At 50.1% G+C, this 19414-nt stretch overlaps 1 protein-coding gene across 1 annotated transcript in view; it reads left to right on the plus strand.

The window, feature by feature from the left end:
• Pax5 (paired box 5) overlaps positions 1-19414 on the plus strand; it is a 176128-nt gene that overhangs the window by 88272 nt on the left and 68442 nt on the right. Inside the window, exon 7 of the mRNA XM_041667866.1 lies at positions 9119-9248. Coding sequence (XP_041523800.1) covers positions 9119-9248 — 130 coding nt within the window. The remainder of the gene's footprint in view (positions 1-9118; positions 9249-19414) is intronic.

Genomic DNA, 19414 nt, shown 5'->3' on the forward strand with positions numbered 1-19414 from the left:
TTGCTAGCTTTAAAGCGGGATGGGACAGTCATGGGGAAAGCTGTGGAATTTGGCTGCATAAGACGGAGCTTTGTTTCTGGAACTTTCCTTCCTTCTACACATCAGGACCTGAACTGATTGATCATCTGGAGCAGGCCCAAGCTTCACGCGAGTCTTCCTCTCCTACCCTCAGGCCTCAGCCCTACAGGCCCTCACCCTTCCGGTGGCCCCAGATGTGGGCGTCAGTTCCCAAAAGGCCCCAAGGTTCAGATCTTTGTCAGGACAATGAGGGTGTCCTTGTGGGGAGGGGCCTTCCAGTTTGTGTCTGGGGACACACGTGAGCTTGCCGATACCACACTGGCTGTGGGGTGGAAGGGGGACGCGAATGCTTATATTTTGTGTCACATACAAAAATCACTTCTTCCTTCTAATAAAGTTGGAGTGAGTGTTCATGGCCTCAGAGAGCAACATGAGGAGCCAGGAAATGAGGACCCCAGAATCTGAAGCAAGTGCCCCAGCCACAGAAAGGGTGCAGAAGGGGCGGCAGAGCCCCTGGAGCCCTGTATGGAATCAGACAGGAAGATACCAGCCTGGGAAACTCGGGGGACATTTGATGGCGGTGGAGTAGAGAAAGCTCACCCGAGGCCTCCAGGGAACAGTCTGAGCACTGTTCCCAAAGCTGGCTCTGTGGCAGTAGAGTTGACCCTCAGGAAGTGGTGAATTCCTTGTCACCGAGACACACATTTGGTCAGCTCTGAACACCAGATAGACGCTGGCGTCTTGTCTTTGGGCCCCGAGCCTTGAGGCTCACCTAAGGCCTACCAGAAGCCAGAGAAGGGTTTCTTCATTTCTCTTTGCTGAAAGTTTCCCTGGGACGGAAGGCATGCCCTCTGACCCCACTCTCCTTTCTGGAATGTCTCTGCTTTGCCCATCCCACCTGGAAGCTTTTTGGGGTGCTCTGGGGTTGCAGACAGAAAGAAGATACGCCATCCAACTTTGCATGCATCTCCTTGGAAGCCCTTTGCTCAGCTGAGAATCGTTTCGACTTAGACACGGCCACCGTCCTAGAGAGACAGCAGATACAGTCTCTGCCAGTCCTGTCCCTTATTCTGCTAGAGCTGAAAGACCTTCGTCATCGCTTGTCCTCTCCTCACACTGCAAAGCCCCTCAGACACCCCTGGCAGAGCTCAGCCAGGCACCTGTCCCTGTCCTCTTGGTTCCAGGCATCTGTGTCACCACTGTTTTGAGCCGGGTCAGGAGCTGCTGTCACAAAGATAAGGGGGACTCTGTCACTCCTTTAGAAGCTGACACTCTCAGGATGGGGACCCTGAGTAGTTAAGACTGCAGTGGTGATATGGCTTGGTAGATATCTGCACACTGGCATGTCTAGGGGGCATAGAGGAGGGAAATCAGAGGCTTTCCAGGATCTTTGACAATTCCTGCCTCAAGCTGACAGTAGTAGCCGCACTTTGTAGACGACAGATACTATTGCTAGTGTCCTTCATAGTCTACAAGCAGCAAAAAGTTTATTTTCAAATTTTGCTTCATTTAATTTGGTTAGTGGAGACCGAATGCTAAAGCCTGTTGGTTTGCAGTTGCTAGTTTGAAAACAAATGCAACCTTTTGTTTTGAGAACGCTGTAGATGAACGTAGAGTAATGCAGAGGAATCACATGCCTCTTTCACCCAGTTTCCCATAATGACCTCAGAGCTAGGCGTGGTGACTGGCAGCCGTACCCCCGACACTTATGGAGTCCGCCATCCCCTCTGTGCCTCCACTTCTTAGCAGTTTCATTGAAGTATTTTCCACCCTAACATTTTGGTGTTTTTCAAGTTCGTTGTTGTTCTTGTCTGTTTGTTTTTAAACATGCCTGGCCATGGGTAGTGGAAGGAAAGGAAAGGAAAGGAAAGGAAAGGAAAGGGGAAAGAAAAAAGAAAGAGAATAGAAAAAGATTTGCCCTCCAGTTCTTGCGCTCTTAGCATTCCCTCTTCTGTGTTTTCCTGGCCTTCCAAAATTGCTCACAAATCTCCAAATTCCAGATAAGAAAAGGAGCTGAGAACAGGAAGTGTGTGACCATTTTCACGTTTCACTTCATGAACTTAGGTGAGACCTAGCGCTGGCCTGTGTCTAGGGCAATGGCTACGTATGAGTGAAGTCTTTTTCTGCTCCGTCTCTGTCTCTGGGCTGAAGGACTGCTGGCGTGAGCAGGCATGAGGACACCCGGGCTCCCTCCTGAGCTGCTCTTCCTCATCTGCCCACACTCCAGGGTCCCAGCGAGATAGTGGACCTGCAGGATGTGGCAGGGAAGGTACCAGGCAGGAGGAAGGTGTGAGGTCTCCTTTCTCCAGAATGGTTTGGAATTCACAGTCCCTGAAGGCAGAGGCTGGAGTAGGGATGCAGCAGGCTGGAGAAGCAGAGCAGGCACGGGGAGAGGGGGCAGAGAACAAACTCCTGGCTCTTCTTGGCCTCTTGGATGCTCTCATTATGGCACGGTACTTGAGGGCTGCTGGTGAGATTACTTCTTCCTTGCTGAGACCAGATACCTGGAAACAGCCAGTTAAGGGGGGTGGGTTTATTTTGCTTGGGTTCTGAGGGATGCAGTCTGTCCTGGAAACTAGAGAGTAGTGGCAGAAGGACGAGGAGACTGGCTGCACAGCATCTCTTGTCGGGATGTGGAGGTATGAATGCGGTGCTCAGTCCCTGCTCGACGGTGCCCCACTTCACTACTAAGGCTTGAAACAAATCTTTCAAAGATTCTTCTAAAGATGTTGAGCAGAGTGCAACCATCTCATTTATCATACCTGAAAAGTTAGCAATTCCTTGATGTTTTCAAGCATGAGTTTCCCATTTTATGGCATGATTATTTTAGTACACGTTTTATGGTTTGCCTAAATCAGGGTACCCATTGAATGGATTGACATATTTACAAGTCCCTGTTAGCTTGGTGGCCTCCTTGCCTCTCTTTTCTCACCTTGGAATTCACTTCATGAGGATGGAGGTAGTGCTTTGCCTTGTGGGCCAGTGATAATGGCAGAGAGTTATCAGCGTTAGAAAGGGATTAGAGGTCATAGAGTGAGCAACCCCAGATGGAAGTCTCTAGAAGCCTTGAGGTGTTCTTACGGGAAGAACCCTTACTTCCTCAGTCTCTGTCTTCAGGCCAGGCCCTGAGGACTCTCCCCCTCTTCCCTAGCCTCGAGCCTCCTCTGGGTAGGGGCAGAGGTGAGGAAGTGTCTGGTCCTTCAGACAGACACCTAAACACTACCATGGGGAGTGGGGGAAAAAAAAGAAAAGGAAGGAAAGGGTGGGTGTCCTGGTTCTGACTGGGCTCCCAAGGGCTGTCCGAGGCCTTAGTACTCCAGCACGGAAGTCCCCCGTTCAGGGCTGGCTGAGTGGCACCCTGAACTCTCATGCCCGTGCTGTGCCCCTCTTCTCACTTCCCTCTTTCTCACGTGTCTGTTTCTTCTCTCCTCCATGCTATGGCAGTGGTGCCCGGTGCTGATGAGACAATACTTGGTGCAGCCCCAGGCAGTGCTTTTCCAGGTAATTTCCTAGGGATCCAAATGACATCCGTGCACACTCTCTTGGGATACGTGCCTCAGAGTCTGTGGCTAGGACTCCTCAACTGCTCAGTACCTGTCTCCAGGTTGCTTTCCCTCTCCCATCCATCAGATTTTCATGAGCTTCCTGAAGGCAGGCAGCCAGGATTTAGAACGAAAACACCATTTCACCCTGTCTCACTTGCATAGCCTTTCCCCCTAGAATGGGTCCAGGAGAGACTGAGCCGGGACAAGAGTCCCTTGTGATCACTCCAGGCTTCATTTCTGTCTTCCATTGGGCCAAGATTTCAAATGACAGAGAAACATGAAGCGCGCCCACTCCTCTGATTCTCGGACTTCAGACATCAGAGAAGGCAGCTCTGAGTGTCTTTGTAACTCTGGTGTTGAAGAGAGGGTGAGGCCCACCACGAACTGGAGTCTACTCTCTGTCAAGGAGGGTACACAGTCTGAACTGGTGGGTACGGCCTCTGGGGCCTTGGGGGTGTCTGTGGCTGCAGGCAGAGGGATTTAGTTCTGTTATTTGTGCGGGACTGGGCAGTCTGTGAACTGCTGGCCTCCGTTGCTGTTTTTTTCTGGGTCACGGAGGAGGACGGCAGCAGGGGCTCCCAGGAGAGGGAGCAGGAACCTGACATGACAGCTTCAGACAGACTTTGCAGGGCTCAGAGAAGGGGAGGGTGGGAACACAGCTGGGCTCTGTGACTGGGGTGCCTGGGATGGGGGAGCCCAGAGTGTGTGTGTGTGTGTTTGCGCCCTCCACATTCACGTCCCGTTGGCTTGCCCCGGCTTCCCAAGTAACAGAGAAGTGGAAGAGGACAGACATTGCTACCAGGAACGGGGCACCAGGAGCCCTCTTTCATCTCTGGCTCATCTCTCATCTTTACGTCTCTCTCGTCTTCTTTTTTTACAAGAGTCTCTCTCTCCTAGGCCCCATTTTCCACAGAGGACTTGTCTGAGGTGATCTGAGGAGTGATTACACATGTCTAAAGTCCATCTGAGGGAGTCCAAATGTACTATAGCGAAAAGGGGAGGCTGTTGTTCCAGGGCCCAGCAGTGGTGTGGGTCTGCTGGCTGAACCCCGAGTTTGACTGAGCTTCCAGCTGCCAAAGCTAAAGGGGACACACAGTGGGTTTCTAATGTGCTGGTTGTTTAGTCGGAGGCAAATGAACAACTCAGCATGGGAAATAACCTTTTCCCCAGGGAGAAAAGAGAGGGAAGGGCAAGGAATTTGAATATTCTAATGGGCAGTGTCTCCAGAGGTTAAAAAAATACCTTTGCATGACCCATTTCTTTTATTGTCTTTAATAAATGTGCTTCTCCAATGGACTTTGGCCAACACTGGACAGGGACCCAGATTTCCCGTCACCTGGTATATGAGCTGGAGAGGCAGGGTTACCTTGTCACTTGGAGCTCCTGTTTAAAAACTTTCTAGTTAATTCTTTTGTTTTTCTGCTTTTTTGAGACAGGATCTCACTGTATAGCCCAAGCTAGCCTAGAACTCTGGATCCCCCTGCCTCATGGGTGCTAAGATTATTAACATGGACTGGCATTCCTGGCCTCCAGTAAATTCTTGAGATCTGTAGTTTATGTCATGTGGATGGACAATTTATTCATTCATTAATTTATTCATTCATTCAGTGCACACTTGTGGGGAGGCTGTAGGGAGGCTCTGTGTTCTGAAAGGAGAGAGACAAATAGCTGTTATATATGGAGGCGTAATGACAGAGTCATGCAAGAAGCAGAGGAGTGATGATTTCATAGAACCAGGGATGGCTTCACCAAGGAGGTCAGATTTGAGCTGGGTCTATGGACAGTGTAGGAGCTCTTTTCATACGGAGATGGCCCCTCCAGACAGAGACAGATAGGAGCCTGGAATGTTGGAAGCCCAGCCTGTGAAAGCCCTAGAGATGAGAGAGAACACCACAGGCAGTTCCGAGGATAGACTGGAGGAACAACTGAGCACCCCCATAAAAGATAGTAGCCTGCTCCCAGAGGAGCAGAGGAAGAATTGTCAAATCCCAGCAACAACACTGGGCCCCTGCTGGGTGGAGACAGAGCTGCTAAAGCCTCCTTTGTGAGAACCACCGCGCACAAGCCTGAACTCTTCAGTGAGGTTCTTTCTCTTTGCCTCCTGAAATGCTTTAGTGATCGGCATAGTGAGCCTTTGCCGCACGCCAAAAGTACCTAGTCTCGCGAACCCAACAGTTGGGAGCGACTCCATGCACTCACGCTGTCTGACACGGAAAAATCAATTATTGGTTTCCACCTGGAAATTTAAATACATGAAGAGACAGGAAATCCCCATCAGCCACACTTTTGCAAATGACTCTGTCTCCTTGGGGGAAACCTACGCTCTCCCGCATAGCCTCAGATGCCAGCCATGTCTGCAGATAGAGTCCTGGAGACTGTGGCCAGGGAAGGTGTGGGGGCTGTGCTGACACTTGACTGGATGCTGAGGGCCTGGAGGAGCTGCTTGTTATTTAGCTTTCTTTCCACGGAAGAGATCCATGGTAGTCCAGTTCCAGCCGGCCTACCTTTGTGTCCGCTCCCTCAGCCAGTGCCCCATTCCCGTCTGGCCCCCTCCTTCCCTTCGCCTCTCAGCTCTGCTCAGTTGTTCCAACTCAAGGGACAGAGCTCGCTCAGCCCACCCCCAGAAACCTTTCCTGACCACACCCCACCCGACGAGAATGAACAGCCGGGTGCTTTCCTCTATCTTGGATGGGCTTTCTGGGGCTCTGCATCTTTCTCCGGGAGCTTGTGGGAGGGTCTCTTCTGTCTCACGCACCCGCATGCATGCAACAGGGCCTAGCACGGGTGAGGCAAACATACACTCACTGTGCTCAGGCATCCAGGGAGACACAGAAAGAGGAACTAGAACCCTTGTCCAGGCATCCAGGAGCTCTAGAAGGTACCACCTCAAAAGAGACGCCCCCTAGAGGCATGGCAGTGCACTGCAGGAGGTAGCTGCCTCTGGGGAGCTTTTATCTCAGAAGCTTTCTAGGGCATGAGCCGCAGTTCCATCCTACAGGGAGGGAATCTGGACTGCGACCTTTCCCCAACAGCTCCCTGCTGCATGGAATGCAGAAATGCTCTTCAAATGCTGCTGTTTCTAATTCGCAGCAGGAAACGGATTTTCCTCTCTACCTACTCATATGTGAACCACGATTTAGAAAATAGGGCTTAATTTTTCTAGGTGTGAAAGCCTTGGTCTCTGTTCTATGCCTTCTAATTCCACTACCAGTGAGCTGGGGATATAGCTCAGCCGATAGAGCACCTGCCTGGCATGCATGAAGCTCTAAGTTCAATCCCCAGCACAACAGGAAATTGAGTGTTGTGATCCATGCTAGCTATCCTGGCCCTGGGGAGCTGAATGTAGGAGGATCAGAAGTTCAAGGTCATTTTGAGCTATGTAGTAAGTTTAGGCTAGCCTAGGCTACATGAAACTCTGCCTCAAAACAACCCCAAAATAGCAACAAGAACGAGCTAAAAGAAAACAAAACAAAGAAACTCAACTTTAAGTAGTTGGCACCAACTGTTTGATTTCATCACTGTTACAGGTTGGGTCTCACAGTTAGAGAACCCCATTAGGGTACTGTCAAGATGCTGGAGTGAGAGGGACCCATGTTTGAATCCTGGGGCCGAGGTGCTGGTTGGCTTTAAGTTCATCATGTTTCTTCTAGAATCGACGTCTCAAGCTTTTACATTGAGAAGTGGAATAACACAGCCCCCTTCATGGGCAGAGCTTGGCTTGAGATGGAAAGCACAGGCGAAGTCCCTGACACAGTGTTCTCTGGAAGCTGGGGCTGCAGTGGAGCTGAGAGGGACTGCAGGTGCTGGGGTCCCGAGGTGTGTCCCATTGAGGACAGTTGGGAGAGCCCCCGGGGTTGGTCAATCATCTTCCAGAAGAGGCTGATTCAAAAAACTGTAGCAAAGAATCCCTAGGCCCATAGCAGGCCCGGCTACTCCATAGAGAAGCCAGGCTAGGGCCCGGGTCTACCTGCACCAGGGACCACTAGAAATCTGCAGTAATTAACATGGTGTGTTATTGGCACCGGGAGAGATAAATAGACCAGGCTGGAAGCCATCTGTGCACATACGGAACCTTGATATATAGGTAAGGAGATGTACAAATCAGCAGTAAGAAATGGACTCTTTAATAACCAGCAATGGGCAACTGGTTATCCATTCAGAAATGGGGAGAAGGGAGAGATTAGATCTTTATACCAGACACAAAAATCAATCCCAGGTGGATTAGAGACCTAAATGCAAAAGGCAAAGACACCTGATCGGGCCAGCTTCAGGTCCTGCCCAAACTCCCCAGGCACAAACATGGCCTCATGGGATGGAGAATGAGGCCTTGGGGAGGGGCACGGGGATGTTCATACATAGTGACCTGTCACAGTGAAGACAGGAGCGGGTCTTCGCCATCTTCCCGTCCCACCTCAGTGCCTCCTCCTCCTCTGGAAGGTCTTCTTCTGGGGACCATTCCTCAGGGGACGTGTGTCCCGCTCCACCGGCTGGCCCTGGCAAGTGGTGCCACAGGAATAGCAACCATCATTATCCCAAGTACACAAGGAACTCCGAGTCTCAGGCTCTCAGCCTCCTCACCCACCTACTACTGTCCCCGCCTGCCAAGTATGTCATCTTGAACAGACAGGATGTGACCGCTGTTAGTTAGCAAGGCCAGGCCAAGAGAAGCCCCCGGCCAAAACTTGGGACACACAACCGAAATCTTTGTCCTTCAATGTTTGTAGTGGGATTTGGAAGGGCGCGAAGACATGTCATTTATGGTTATAGTGTCGTCCTTCCTTGAGTGGGAAGGTCCAGGATGGTATTTTTTCTGCCTTCCCTGGAAGCCATTCTGCAATGGCTTCAATGTCAAGGAGATGGCTCATCACAGGCTTAGATTTCATGAGTGACTTAAAGAAATGGACACGACTCTCTGCCCAGCACACCTGGTTGTCGTGGGTTTGATAAATCTGACATCTGTGCCTGGAATGTTTATAGCACACAAGTGTTCATAGACTTCCAGAATCCAAAAGTCACTCGTCAAACTGCGACTCGCTGGCTCTATGGGCTGAATTAGGGCTGGGAACTTCTCATCAGCTAGCCCCTGGATCGGGAGTCTCTCTGATCTTCTGAGGACTCAGCCCTCTTTCTCTTGGAGTCTAGTTTGTCCATCTGTGAAATGGGTCTGGATTGGGTGATTCCTCAAACTCCTTCTTAACACTTGTTTCTGGGGTCCCACCCTGTTGTCTGAGAGCCCCCAAACCAGAAACCAGGCTGCCCCTGTCCTTGGCAAGTAGACTCTTATTTCTGCCTTGCTTGCTCTGACGCCCTCCCTGGCCTCTGGGGCTGAGCCGGGAAATCTGTCGGTTAGATAGGACTTCTCGCGATGCTGTGTGAACTCCTCCCCATCTTTTCACCTGGGAACAGTGGTCCGTTCTGGAGACATGTGCTGCTCCGTTGAGCTGCGTCTGCCCTTTCCGCCTGGGTTTCCCAGAACCTCTGTGGACAGATCATGGCCTTGCATCTGATCAGGGTGCCTCTAGGCTACATGCTGAGATGTCTGCTTCCTCTTTCAGACCACAGAGTATTCAGCCATGGCCTCGCTGGCTGGAGGCCTGGACGACATGAAAGCTAACTTGACAAGCCCCACCCCTGCTGACATCGGAAGCAGCGTGCCAGGCCCGCAGTCCTATCCCATTGTTACAGGTGAGCATAGCTGGATGGGAATTTGGGGGGGGGGGGAGGGAAGGAGAGAGAGAGAGAGAGAGAGAGAGAGAGAGAGAGAGAGAGGTTGGAAGTTGTTCTTTGTGCTTTTGGATATGACTGGGCTCTACTTTAATGGGGTTAGAAGGTCCCAGCTCGGGTCAGGTGGCAGACTGCTGGGAAACACAGGACACAGGTTGTGGCTGAAACGCGACATGACTGCGCACTGTTTCGCAAAACTAGAGGAAAATGAGTGCCAAGAGAGGCAGGGCTTGCGTTCAGAGGGGCCCTGTGTTGGCACCAGGCACTCAGAGGTCTGGGATTTCTTCCTTTGGCGAGCCAGGACATTCTGTGGTTGGCATCAGCTTCCAGGAGATGAGGGACTCTGTGAGTCACCACTGGTGCTTCAGATTTCCCGTCTGAGGCTGCACACAGAAGGGCTAGGAGGGGCTGGGTCCGAGCCAAGCAGCTGGCTTTTCTGGCAGCCTCCATTATCACCATCAGAGTGAAAATTAAGAGTAGGGTCCTCAGGCTGGTGGTGCCGCTCAGCCAGGGTTCTGCCCAGCATGTGCGGGGCCCGAGTTCTGGCCCCAGTGCAGGGCTCCAGTCTGCTGTGTGCCAACTATCTTGGGTGAGCTGTACCAGTATTCCAGCTGTGGTCTCCTGATCTGTATGCTGGGGACAGTGACAATGGCTGCAGTACGGGACTCTTGTGAGGATGACCAGGTCCCCACGCACGAGGCGCGTGGACTCTTGCCTAGCACAAAGTAATCAGCCAACAAGTGTGTCTGCTGTGACTCCCCGGAGCCCTCTCATGCTGGTCAGTGTAGGACTCGCTGTTGTGGGGGATTCCCTTCTCCAGCCCAGCACTGTGGAGCCCTGGAATGGTCACTACAGCCAGCTCTGCGAGGCAGGAAGCAGAGGGTCTCCAGAATATGAAACGCAGATAGTAGGGGCTGGCGGGCTATACTTAGGCTGTAACTTGGGATCCAACCAGAGATGGCAGGATGTCCCCATTGGCTGATAGTCATAACCTGAAAGTAGTAACAGAACCAAGAAATTCTCATGTATTTGAAGCAGAAAGATGAACGAGGCAAGTTCTAAGGCCCAAGGGTCCCTTAGTGACAAGAAAAGAGGCCTGTCGCTGAGACCTAACAGCCAAGTCAGCCCTGGGGCTCAGGGTAAAAACAGCCGAGCCCTGTGTGCAGGTCAGGTATGACAGGAGTGCTGGGCAGAGCAAGAGTGACTTGGTACTCGGTTTAGCTAAGCTGGGGAGCAGCCCGAAGCCAGCTGAGCTTCAGGGGGGAGGTGAACAGAAGGGACGCCAGCCAGGGAGCTCCAGGCGGTGAGATGTTTCCCGAGGACCCCTGCCGGAGTTCACTAGGGACCTCCATGACAATATTACCGTTACACAAGGGAGAAGCCAAGCTGAGATGTGCCCACTGTATGGAGTAAGAAACCGAGTCACAGCCACCCTAGGAAACGTTTCACTGCAGAGGAAACGTTTGGGGCAGGACTTAGGACGTGGGTTTGGGCACATGCTTATTTAGGCAGCTAATAGTCCAGTGAACACTGAGGCTAAGATTCTTGTCTGTGGGAACGAGATGCATGCTTGCTAGCTAAGGCTAATCTGGCCTTCAGATAAATCTAATTGGGCCTCATGGGGATTTCAGAAAATTTGAGCCAAGACTTTAAAAAAAAAAACAAAACCAAGCCTTCTGATTTCTCAAAATATTAGAAGAGCTGGCCCCATTGGGCTGTAGTCCCTTGGACCATGGCAGGTTGGGGTTCAGTGGTAGCAGCTCCTCAAACAGGCCTCCATGGCTCCCAGCCAAAGGCCACCATAGTCACGTTAGAAACCATGCATAGAAAGGCGTGTGTATTATACTTGGATCTGCAGAGTTGCAGTTGAAAAGGCCAGCAGCATGCTACAGGGGCTCCCAGACCTACAGCGTGCTACAGGGGCTCCTAGACCTGCAGCGTGCTACAGGGGCTCCTAGACCTGCAGCGTGCTACAGGGGCTCCTAGACCTGCAGCGTGCTACAGGGGCTCCTAGACCTGCAGCGTGCTACAGGGGCTCCCAGACCTGCAGAAGGCTGCAGGAGGGTCAGGAGTAAGATACATGGACATGGATTGGTTTTCAGAGCCCTGGACCAGACATTAGTTTGTGTTTATTTGAATTTCTTCATTTTTAAAGTCACATTATAGCACAGAAAAGAAGTATAAACATCCCTGACCAAAATTAGGGCTATGCTTAGTTTTGAAATGTCAGGGACCTTCTAGAGCAGGGCATGGGAGGGTACACCTGTGATATCCAGCACTCAGGAGGCTGAGCTGGAGGATCAGGAATTGGAGGCCTGCCTGGGCTGCATTGTAAGACCTAATTTCAAAACACAAAAGCAGACATACAAAATGGAAGGCATATTCCGATTATCAACATAATCATTAGCTTCCTTATAAAGAAGTAATATTTAGCATAATAGAAGAACAAATCTTCAACAACAATATATACAATCCCAGAGAATAAATTTAGCTTTAGAGCCACAGTGACAGAACAGAACAATGGAGAGATGCTTCTCCCTAGACTGACTGTCAGAAAGGCACCTCTTACAGTAAAGTAACCCCAAGGAAAGCACAATAGACTTCAAGAAAAATTGTCAAAATAAACACTGCAGGATAGCTGGAAATGTTCTGAAATAAAGAAATAAGTATATGTTCTAGAACATTCCAGACGTATGACAAGGTGACAAGGGGCCAGCAAGATCAGTCAGTGGGTAAAGTGCTTGCTGCCCAACACACACACACCCAAACAAACAAAAATAATAAATGTAATAAAATTTTAAATAAGAACAAAAACATGTGATAATTCTATAATAACTAAACCTATTGTAGAAGTTGAGGTTTCAAACATATGGGCTGGGATGGACAGCGCAGAAACAGGTCCAAATACATGTGGCCAGATCCCCATTTCACTGTCTCCGTGGGAACAAATGGTTTGAGTTAACAGTATGCTAACTAGCCAAATTTAGTCATGACAAATTGTGCTGTATATCAAAACATCACAGTGTACCCCTAAACATGTATATTTATGTATTATTTATAACAAATTCCAGTTAGTCAAACCTTTTAAAAAAAGTCATAATAAACTAGAACAAAAAAATCTTAGGGAAAATTATAATCTTAGTGTAGAAAAGGCCTTTAAAAACCTTTCAAATGCAAATAATTGAAAAATGTTAAAAGCGTTTTGTGTGTAAAAACATCCAAAGACAAAAATAAAAACTATGGTAGGGAATGTAATACAGATGATAAAAGTTAGTTTGTTTAATATGTAAAGAACTTTGTGTACACAAAAAATATTGCTAAGCACTATTTACATATATGTGTGTGTGTGTGTGCCTGCTTATCTGTATGTGCACCATATATGTGCACATGCCCAAATAGGCCAGAAGAGGGCACCAGGGCTGTGGGAACTGAAGTGACTGGTTATTGTGAGCAACCTGGTATGGGCTCTAAGAACCAAATCTGGGTCCTCTAAGAGTAACAGTTCCCTTAGCTGTGGAGCCATCTCTCTAGCCTCTGTTAAAAGGGCTTTTAAAAACAAATAAGGCGGGCAGTGGTGGCGCACGCCTTTAATCCCAGCACTTGGGAGGCAGAGGCAGGCAGATCTCTGTGAGTTTGAGGTCAGCCAGGTCTACACACCTGTTTCAGATCTACTTGTAAATAAAATCAGAACAGTGCCTGGACTATGAAGCACTGGAGGAGCCAAGTGATGTGTGTCCGCTAGAGACATATCCTGAACACCTGTACTGTGGACATAATGAGGTGACCCAGGACTTTCCTGTGCACAGAACACACACACGAAGGGGTATAGGTGGGGGACTTATACAGGCTCATCCTGGCATTATGGTTTACCAGCAGGTTGAGGAACTTCTGGCACAGCTCCAAGTGAGACACACCAGCTGGGGTCCTAGGGAAGTATGAGGTCTGTGAAGACTGTGGAGATGGCAGGTTCACACTTACATGGAAATGACGTGCAGTTCCCAATTCAAACTACTGTGAACAGGTTTTCACCTACTTGAATGTTTGGTGGGACGAGGCCATAGTGAAGGAAAAAGAGAAACATGGTCTGTTTGTCTGTCGGCCAACAATGCCCCTCATCATAGAAAATAAACCCCATAAACATTCCAGACCTTGAAAGAAAGGCCTCAGAGCCGCTGGGCCCTGGATCTTTTCATTTTCTTCAGCCTGTGTTAGTGGCTGTGTTGGTGGCAGTTGATCTGCCTGTCTACCTCTGTCCATCTTTCCTGGCCACAATGAGAATGGGGGATGGGAGTCCCCGAGTTACCCCATCCCTGCTTCCATATACCAGGCAGCCCAAGGAAGGTCTCATTAGAGCCCGAGTCAGTCTCTCTGCACCGTTTATATGCCGCATTAAATATTAAGCTAAACCCTGCTCTGCCAGCCAGGGTCACGCTTCAGAAACCGCTCACCATCTGCAAATTTGGTGACATGACCAGCCCATTCCTGCTCTGTCAGCAGGTTAGGCTGGTCCTGATTGGGACTAATTACCTGCAGGTGTGTGTCCTTGGGCCCCAGGCCTGCTGATGGGGCAGCTACTGGGTTTACCTACCTACAAAAGGGCATGGCGGGTGTGGGGCCAGGCTCCTAGCTTCTGCCTGCCTCCCCACTGGTCAAAGAGCTGACAGTCTTGCCCCCAGCTGGGTCCCCCTGACCTTTTTCCTTTGAGAATAAAGGAATTAGGCCAGCATATGTTCCTGTGGTCTCTTCCCTGGGGACCAGGTCTTTGCATCAGCGGATTGGAATGGCAGGACATTGAGGAAGGCCTCTTTTGGCCCACTTTGGTAGTGGCCTGGGATCTGAGACATTTCTGACATCGCTCCCATCAATCCAGAGAGGCCCTTCTATAACACAGTGGGTGAGACCCACAAAGGCAGAGAGAGTAGCTGCCAAGTCCCCGAGTCTCCAGCTCTGCCTGCTACAGTTACTGTTGGGAGCATTAGGACCCCAGACACCCCTGTGTGCTCTTGATCTGAGCAGGAGCTGAAGCTAGAGGAAGGAGCTCAGAACAGGAGCCAGAGGGGAGGAGTTGAGTCTACACTTGTCACTTAAGTGCTCTTGTGTTGGGGGCAGATTCCATGTCCTCTGTAAGCTTCGGTTTTTCTAGTTATGAAATGGGAGAACGACCGTTTCTGCTGCCTGCCTGCGATGTTTGGGGGATTGTCTTGGTTTTTCATTTCTAGTTTGTAATTCTGGTGATGCCAGCAAGATCCACTGCATCTTCAGCAAGAGCTCGGTTGGTGGTGGTGGTGGTGGTGGTGGTGGTGGTGGTGGTGGTGGTGGTGGTGATGATGTCTGTATTGGCATCTGGCATTTTGAGAGGGCATTTTGAGCGTACCTTGCTTAGTGCTAAGCATGGTGCTTAATATATATCTTGGTTCTTGCATAAATGAGTCTGTTACCTCCATCCTTGGTGTATAACACAGACTATCCCAGTGTCAGTTATCTATGGGGCTGGGTAGGGAGGCAAACTCTTGGCGACTCTCAAAGGGTCCTTATTCTGCCTGCACATGTCCACAGAAAGAGGCTCAGGACATTTGTTGTCAGGACGTCTGGCTGAGGGGCAGGGAGCGCAAGTGTCTGAGTGCAGTTGGGATGTTTTCTCATGTGTGTGTCTTGCAGTTCTGTGTGTGTGCACACCTGTGTGTTCTGACACACGCGTATGCATAAGCGTGGAGGCCAGAGGCTGATGTTGGGTGTCGTTCTCGATCCTTCTTGACTTTGTTTTTGAACTGGAGCTTTTCACTGTCCCCAGAGTTCACAAACTCAGCTGTGATGGCTGGCCATGGAGCTTCGGGATCCGCCTGTCTCTGCTACTCAGCGCGGGGATTACGGGGTGAATACTACCCCACCTTTTAAACACGTGGCATTAGGGAGATGAGCAAGCAATGGACAATCTCCCCCATCTGAGAAACACTAAAAACCTCTACATCGCTTTTGGCCTGTGAACCGAGGAGCTTGGACCCTTGGGGGCAATCTTCAGGGTTGGTTCCAGGCCCCTGGTGGGCTACCCCCTCATACTGAGCAACTCTGGAGCTTTTCTAAGGAGGCTTCCTGCTCAGATGTGCTCTGCTTCTCACTCAAGATCCTGCTGGCTAGCCGCCAGGCAGCTCTGAACAGCCAATTGCTCATCCTTCCGTGGGGAACACCTCCTTTGACCCACTTTTTAGGAGGCTTGTGGAGGCTCATCAGACGTAGCTAAATACCTCTTCCCTCAGAGTGGAGTCATAATGAAAAATGAAAGCAAGACCCTGAGAAATGTCTGTGTACCCAGGCTGCTGAGAAGTGCTGGGGGAAAGGACGGTGAAAGTCATAATACCGCATGAGAGCTGGGACCCAGTGCTGGCCCACCAGCTTCCAGGGGGAGAAAAATGGGCTGTGGAAGTGGCTTCGTGCCTTTGAAAGGGTGATATCAGTAGCTACTCATTCTGTGGGGTCCCTGGGGACAGTCTCTACCCTCCCTGGGTGTGCCTGCATGCAAGGGTGTGTGGGGATGGGGGTGGCATTTACAGTCAACACCGAATGAACACACAGTGAGGTTTCACAATGTCGGGAGCTCTGGAACAGAATCCCAAGGGGGAGATTATCGAAAGGCTGGGTGGGGAGTGGGCTGAGGTGGTGAATCAGTCTCCCCAAAGTGCCAGCATGTGATCAGAGATGTCAGTTATGAGAAGTCTGGGGATTATTTGGGGAAAACACACTTTCAGCAGAAGACACAGCCCCAGATAGTGTCCTCTAAATGTATAGAGAGAATGAGGGGCCTCAAGGGTGGGGCCATTTCTCAGTTCCCTCTCAACTGCCAGTTGGGCTCAGCCTATAACTCAGACCTTGGGGTTTCTCAGACTTAGTAGAAACTACCAAGCAGGGTAGTGGGACTCTTCACATAGCCCTGCACAATTCCTTACCAAAACTGGGTCAACTCTGCCGCTAGTGACCTTACTATCTCAAGAGCAAAGAACCTTCATATGGTACATGCTGGAAGTTGCCTTCAGCTGAAGCATCTTCAGGTTAGGAGCTGAGGATCCTGCAGTCTAGGCTGGCATCTGTGCTGTGAGCTCACAGACCTAAGCATTGCCCCAGATATCCCTCAGCTTGGCATGTGCCCTTGGCATATGTCTACCCCAAAGAGTTTTTGATGTGCATAACACGTTTTCAACACTAAAAATATCATCTTTCATCTTGAAGATCAGAGAAAGATTTAAAATGTCCACCGGGAGGAGACATACAAAGTTCACAGCGGCTTTATGGGAGGGCTCATTGGGGTTATTAGTATTATTCATTTTCTATGACTTGCGAGGCAGAGAGCAATGCACAAGTAGGCTGCCTTTTGTGTAACCGTGCACTTGGACACTATAAATGCATGCTTGTATTTGTGCATCTTACACCCTGGAAGGAGCCTCAGGCACACACGACCATGTTTAAGCACAGAGTGTGAGAAGAATACTTTATTATTGAACCGTTTATATCTGCAAAAATGGTAGTGTGGTGTGTGTGTGTGTGTGTGTGTGTGTGTGCGCGCGCGCGCGCGCACACACACACACACACACGAGCCATGGCACTCACATGAAGGTCAGAGGACACTCTCCTGAAGTGGGTCTCTCCTTCCAGCCATACGGGAAGTACCAGGGATTGAGCTCAGGTCACCAGGCTTGCTTGGCAAGAGCCTTCAACCACAGAACCTCTTTGAAATCTCTGTTTACATTTTTAGGCTTCTGAATGTTGTCTATTTAGCAAATACCAAACAGTTTAAAAGTGGCCTCAATAAAATCAGAGGGCTTGACCTAAAGATTAAAACACCTCTCTTAGCAGGGCAGTGGTGAAACACACCTTTAGTCCCAGTACTCAGGAGGCAGAAGCAAGAAGATCTCTGTGAGTTCGAGGCCAGCCTGGGCTACAGAGCGAGTCCCAGGACAGCCAGGGCTACACAGAGAAACCCTGTCTCAAAAAACACCTCTCTCAAAAGCTTGGTGGACTTGCTCCTCTTGGGTCAACACGGGGAATGTGGAAAGAGGCCTGCCCACTTCGATGCCCCTGGGGAACACCTACCTAGCCCTCCAGCTTACCTGACTTGCTAGCATTCTCTGGCAGTTGGGTTTCCAGCTCTGCCTACTTCATTTGTGGGGCCCCTCCAATTTCCTTTGCTAGCTGCTGAACACCCTGCAGCTATTATGAGCCTTTGCAGTAGCAGTGAACTCTTTCTTTACATCACCAACTAGACAACATTGAGACTAGACCGCTGTATAAAAAGACTCAGCACCCAAGATGGAAAGTCTCCTCTTTCCCTGCAACGCCAGTCTGTTTGCCTTCCAGAATGATTTGGGGCAAATCCAGTTGGATTTAAAATGCTTGTTTTCACATCAGTAAGGGAACTCACGGTCGTTGGTCCTTTGGTTCTTAGGATCCCAGAGTTTTAAATTCTAGTATTTGTCAGACCACTCTGAGCCCCCAGAAGCCCAGAGGTCTGCTCAGTTGAAAGGCAAAGTGAAACACAGGCATCTCCATAATCAACACGCACATTGAAGAAGCGATGCCTTGCTTTCAGGCTAGCCCAGTGTTCCCAAGAACCATTTGTTGAATGAATGAATTAATATTTGCGTAAAGTGTGATGTCAATTAAAAAAATTAATTTCCGCTGAAAGTGCTCTACTTGCTTCTGACCTTGGATTTTGTAGGATAAAAATAAAGGAAGCTGGATGGCCCTCCTGGTAATGTACTAGTAGATTTTTTATTTTTTACACTCGCTGGCAGCTTGGAAGGCTATTGTTCCAAACAGCCTTCCAGTGGGTCTCTGGGCCTCCAGCTTCCCCGCGTATCCCACTGTGACCCATCCTTCTAAAGCAGTGACTTCATTAGCCGGTTCTGGCCAGGGAGCTTCCAGATCTTCTCCCTGTCTAGAGAACAAAGATCCTGGCTGATTTGTATGGTTTGTTCAAGCATTCCTTTGTTCCTCCTGCCAACAAGACTTGGGTCTCCCTGCTGTCGGCTTGTGTGGGGCCTGAGGTGTCAGCACCTTCGCTTTGATGGAGGAGGCACACGTGGAGACCTGTACAAGGCACAACAAGGCAATGGGAAAGTGTCATCTTCCCAGGAGACCTTGTGCACGCGTGCTTGTGGTGGGGCGTGGGGGTAAGGTGGGAACGTATGTGCCTTCTCTTTGGCCAAGGATTCGAAGAACGGTTTTGTGGGGATGCATTGTTGTCTAAGGAAAGCCATGTTTCTCTGCTCTCGGGAGTTAATTTTTCATCACTTTTGTCTGTCTGTCTGTCTGTCTGTAAATAGGATCGTGTTATGTATGACTAGTCTGGAATTTACTATGTAGAACAGGATGGCCCTACATTAGTGGACAGTCCTTCTGATTCTGCCTCCCAAGTGCTGGAATTTCATGCCACCATGCCCTGCTTACCATGCCTCTTTCTTCAAAGTTCAGGGTGTTCATTTGGTTTTGTTCTTTGGTTTTCTCTGACATGGTTTCTCTCTGTATTCCTGGCTGTCCTTGAACTTGCTCTATAGACCAGGCTGGCCTTAAACTTAGGGATTCACCTGTCTCTGCCTCCTGAGTGCTGGGATTAAAGAGGGTGCCTGGGTTCCCTCAGCTGGAAATGGGAGTGGTTTTCTCCTGCCTCCCACCCCTGCCACCGCCCTGCTTTTGATAGCACTGAGCTCCCTGTCTTCACAGGACTCTGAACAGAGCCTTCTGTGTTCTGAAGCACAGCCAGGCTGGCCCCGAGGCTGTGAAAGCTGAGCACATGACATGGTGTCTACATGACTCTAGAGCAGTCTGCCTGCCTCCGCCCTGCAGCTTGACGACTGAGGGCTGGGGGACCTCTGTTTCCAGCTGAGTTCCCTCCGGACACGGGAGTAGGACCTTGCTGTGCGACCAGAATACCTAATAGAACAATTGGAGGGAGGAATGAAGTGTTTCCCCATGGTTTCCGGGGTGTTGCCTCATCCTACGGGGAGAGCGTGAAGAGCAGTTCACACCATGGCAACCAGGAAGCAGAGGACAGCAATGCAGGGCGAAGCCATGGCATGACACACCCCGAGGACATGCCTCATGGGACTCACCTTTTACGACTAGGCCCCATCACCTCC

The sequence above is a fragment of the Microtus oregoni genome, unplaced genomic scaffold (genome assembly GCF_018167655.1).
Source record: "Microtus oregoni isolate MIOR12 unplaced genomic scaffold, Mior012 000017F_ref0000208, whole genome shotgun sequence".
NCBI classification, from domain to species: domain Eukaryota; kingdom Metazoa; phylum Chordata; class Mammalia; order Rodentia; family Cricetidae; genus Microtus; species Microtus oregoni.